The sequence below is a fragment of the Salvelinus sp. IW2-2015 genome, linkage group LG23 (assembly GCF_002910315.2).
Source record: "Salvelinus sp. IW2-2015 linkage group LG23, ASM291031v2, whole genome shotgun sequence".
NCBI lineage: Eukaryota > Metazoa > Chordata > Actinopteri > Salmoniformes > Salmonidae > Salvelinus > Salvelinus sp. IW2-2015.
Window position 1 is genome coordinate 40,099,470 of NC_036863.1, and position 4,133 is coordinate 40,103,602.

At 41.4% G+C, this 4,133-nt stretch overlaps 1 protein-coding gene across 1 annotated transcript; it reads left to right on the forward strand.

Annotated features, from left to right (window-relative positions):
- Nucleotides 1–442: 442 nt before the first annotated feature.
- On the forward strand, nt 443–1,932 carry LOC111950677 (GS homeobox 1). The gene is made up of 2 exons (XM_023968459.2): nt 443–1,063; nt 1,175–1,932. Exons 1-2 carry the CDS (start codon nt 688–690, stop codon nt 1,525–1,527), a joined length of 729 nt encoding a protein of 242 aa, XP_023824227.1. The 5' UTR covers nt 443–687; the 3' UTR covers nt 1,528–1,932.
- The last annotated feature ends 2,201 nt before the right edge of the window (nt 1,933–4,133 follow it).

Genomic DNA, 4,133 nt, shown 5'->3' on the forward strand with positions numbered 1-4,133 from the left:
CAAATATGCATATGCTTGTATTCCAAGAAATATACACATGTATAGCCTATTCAAAGTTAACATTACCGAGCAAATACCACTACCCAACTTTCACTCATGGATTGATCGAGTCAAACATTCTTAGCTGTTAACTTCTGAGGATATTGTAGGATAAGTTCTGATGTTCCATAAACACAGGAGTCTTCTAAACAAAAAGAGACCTTGGTCTCCCTGTTAAAATAAAGGGTAAACATTTGAAGATTTTCGGAAAACAGACAAAACAATAGAATGGACTACCCCAGTATATTGCCAAAATGTTAATTTCTCAAATTAGAACGGCCTACATTAAAACGTCCTATAATAAATGAGAGCGAAGCTAAGGGGAGAAGGGGTTCTGCCGCCTCTTGCGGCGTGGGTGGGGCTGACAAGAATAGACTACATTATGCAGTTCATTTAGTTAACAAGTGAAATAATGGGGAAGCGTGCAGTGTGAATGCCAAGAGAAAAGGCACAAACCCCTATTGAGAGCTCTTAGACGTTCGCGTCGTAACCGTCACATGGCCCATACTGGGACTACAACTATTTAAAGAGCAACAGTGTCCTTTCAGCACCACACCGCTGTCCATCCGCCAAGGAACCAGTTCAGAACGAGACTACGCGCTGACTGAAAAAGTTTACCAAGAAGTACTGAGCAGCACGTTTGCAAAGATGCCGAGGTCCTTTCTTGTGGATTCCTTGATTTTGAGGGAGGCAAATGATAAAGGCAGGGAAAACAATCCACCTTTATTTCCTTACGCTATGCACCCGTCCCACCCACTCCATGGGTTGTCCTCGGGCTCTTGCCACTCACGGAAGGCTGGCTTGCTGTGCTTCTGTCCGCTATGCGTATCCCAGCTACACCCGTCTCCACCAACCTTGCCACTCCTCAAGGCATCCTTCCCTACCTTCGGCTCCCAGTACTGCCATTCCGCACTATCGAGGCAACACACGTCCTCCACTGGCGTCAACCTCAACCATGGTCCGGGGATATATCAAGCAACCTATTCGGTTCCAGACCCACGCCAGTTCCACTGCATCTCCATCGGTGAGTAAAACGTATTGAATGCGCCACGGATACCTTCGCACAGAATGAGCTGGTGTTTTATTTAGCATTTTGGATAACTTACCTAAATGTGTATTTTTTGTGTTTTTACAGAAAACAACAACAGCCAACTTCAGAGCAGCAAGCGCATGCGCACAGCTTTCACCAGCACACAACTTTTGGAGTTGGAGAGAGAGTTCACTTCCAACATGTACCTCTCAAGACTTCGGCGCATTGAGATCGCCACATATCTAAACCTGTCAGAGAAGCAGGTCAAGATATGGTTCCAGAACCGCAGAGTCAAACACAAGAAGGAGGGGAAGAGCGGCGCGCACAGAACCGGCTCCCACAGTTGCAAGTGCTCATCCATGTCATCTGCACGGTGCTCGGAGGAGGAAGACGATATGCCTATGTCTCCCTCCTCATCAGGGAAAGAGGATGATGGAGAGCTGTCGGTCTCCCCCTGAACTTCCTCTGATCCTCAACAGAGACAATTGGTCCTCATTGCACCTGTGGAATTCTGAATGCAACCAAAAAGTCGACTGTTCTTATCGTGTTCAGTCACCTGTATATAGGAAGAGAACAAAATATATAAAAAGGGAATTCCCCTGGAATGTTGTATAATTGTATACATGTTGTACGTTTGGTATGTCTTTTTTTTTCTAAAAACGGTCTATTTGCTGTTGCCAATCCAAATGGATGCTATTACAACCAGACAGTTGGATATTTGTATTATGATATAGACCTACCCAAATAAATAGCAACATTTGTTAGTATTATTTTTGGGAAACAATAGCTGTATTTTGTATAATAGTGAACACTGGCTTAAGCACATCTATTTGGATGGAAATGTGACGGAGATATGGAATGTGTGCGGGACGGAAAATGTTTTGCCTCACAATGTCACATCACTGAGATCAAATTGTTATTATACCTTCAGTGTATTTGAAAATATGTATTTATTTAAAAATGTTAATACTTAAATAAAGAATATTTCTTAGTGTTATACTCATGGCTTTGTGTCAAATGTTTTACACTGGCGCACCACTGGGAGCGCACACACAGAACCGGTGCGCACTGAGTTCATGCGTATTATCAACCATAGTCTACAACACGGTCGGGAAACTTTATCAGAAAATTTGCTTTAGACATAATGAGTAGTACGAACAAAAAAAAACGACGATATGTTTTGGTCAAAATATGTTACCAACTACAGTATAGAGTGTTGGATATGGCATTTGGGTCAGTTCATTGGCAAAATTGTGCCATCCTCAGAAGGCATGTTTTGTTTGTTGCAACATTATCCATTTCACATGTATTTGTGTCTACATGTTCACTTACCATATACATTAAGTATATACATTATTCTATAGATTAATTCATGAATCCAAAGTAGATGTTGGTTTATATCAGATAGCACGTGTGCACAATGTACGCGCATGGTCTGTTTACTTTAAAGTGTGGATAAAAGAGAAAGAGCTCACTGCTAAGACGTTTTTCTGTCCAGGGAAAAAGTCTATGTACTTTTTAGAGCCATTTTCGTAGGCACTACTGAGTATTACGCACAAATACACTTGGTAATGTATGCTTCCCCTTGCTAAATTCAAATGGTGCAGCTTTACATTTAAGATGCCCGTTTGAATCCAGCGCGCAAGGAGTGAAAGTGTTCCAAAATATTTCCTTGTTTCCCTCTCAAAACAAGTGCTATGGTTATGATAATCTCCGTCAAGAAGTCCCAAGAAGACATTCATGTGGGTCCTCTCATGTTTTCCCTGGGGAGTGCTCTCAAAGCCCGCGTTAACATGCAGGGGCCATTGGATCTCCACACATCGGCTCTCACTCTTGTCATATCAGAAATCCGCTTCATCCCAATGTCCTGATCCGTCTCGTGCGAGGGAGTTAATAACCACTACGGGGTGTATTAACGAGTGAATGAAAGTGAGCAAATTAATACATTCATCACTGTGTAGGCTACATTTAAATAAATATGCTAAGATAAAGGTTCATATGCTATCCATATAATTCCTTTTGATCTGTAATTATGTTGGTAAGCTCGTTGATCTCCAAGGTTGTTTTTATTTCTGGTAACTGAATTCTCAAGACAACTAGGCTATAACTATGCCTATGTGTTAGGCTCCATGTCATTCCGGAAATACATTCAAATATAGCTACTCCACGTTGCTGCTTACATTTAGGGACAGACAACCCAAATCATCGAAGTTCTTTTGGATAGGATATTCTATTACACTAGTAACTGCCAAAAAGCAGTGATGAAAAAAATACTTCATATAGAGAGAATGCATATCAAGTGACTAGATATAAAAAATATTTATTTAAAACGCGTAGTTTTGGAGACCATGGTGTGACAACGGGACCAAGACTGTGAAGAAGCCTGCTATACTCGCGCCACATGTTTTCCTTGTTCATTACTGGCTTCTCAAAACTACATTACATTTATTGAAATAGGATTTAAATGCTATTTACTTCTCCGAAAACCAATCATCAGCCCTCGGTGACAACAAAGACTCTTCTAGGACTGCACATTCACTAAATTATTCACGTTATTGTGCCTTTGGACGAGAAGTTGCACTTGTAAACTTTCCTTTAATTGTTCACTTAAACATTTTAACAAAACTCCAATATTAGCATTTGTTAAGATATGGGATTAGGCCATTTTGTTAATTGCACCATTGAGCCCCATTTTGCTCACTGCGTCCAAAGCGCCCTTTATCCATTCAATAACCCGGGGGTATGCGCCCTGGAGGAGCTTATAAACCCGGTGCTCCAAATGCTCAATATATTTATTCTTAATTTTGAGCCGATCAATTCATTGAAGCAAAAAAGGCTACAGTGTCTTTTTAAGAGAAGAAAAGCGAATTGTTGACGTGACCTTGACGGAGCTGCTGAGAGGTCTACCCGACGCTCGAGGACCGCTTGAGTCAACAGGCGCCCATCTAGCAGACTCGCCCTTGTCTTTATTCCAACTCATTTTTCATTTACGGCTTTTCTTAGACATGTCTCTTATCTATCAGATTAAAAGAGCAGCTTGTAACAAATCAGTCTGCCCGATTTA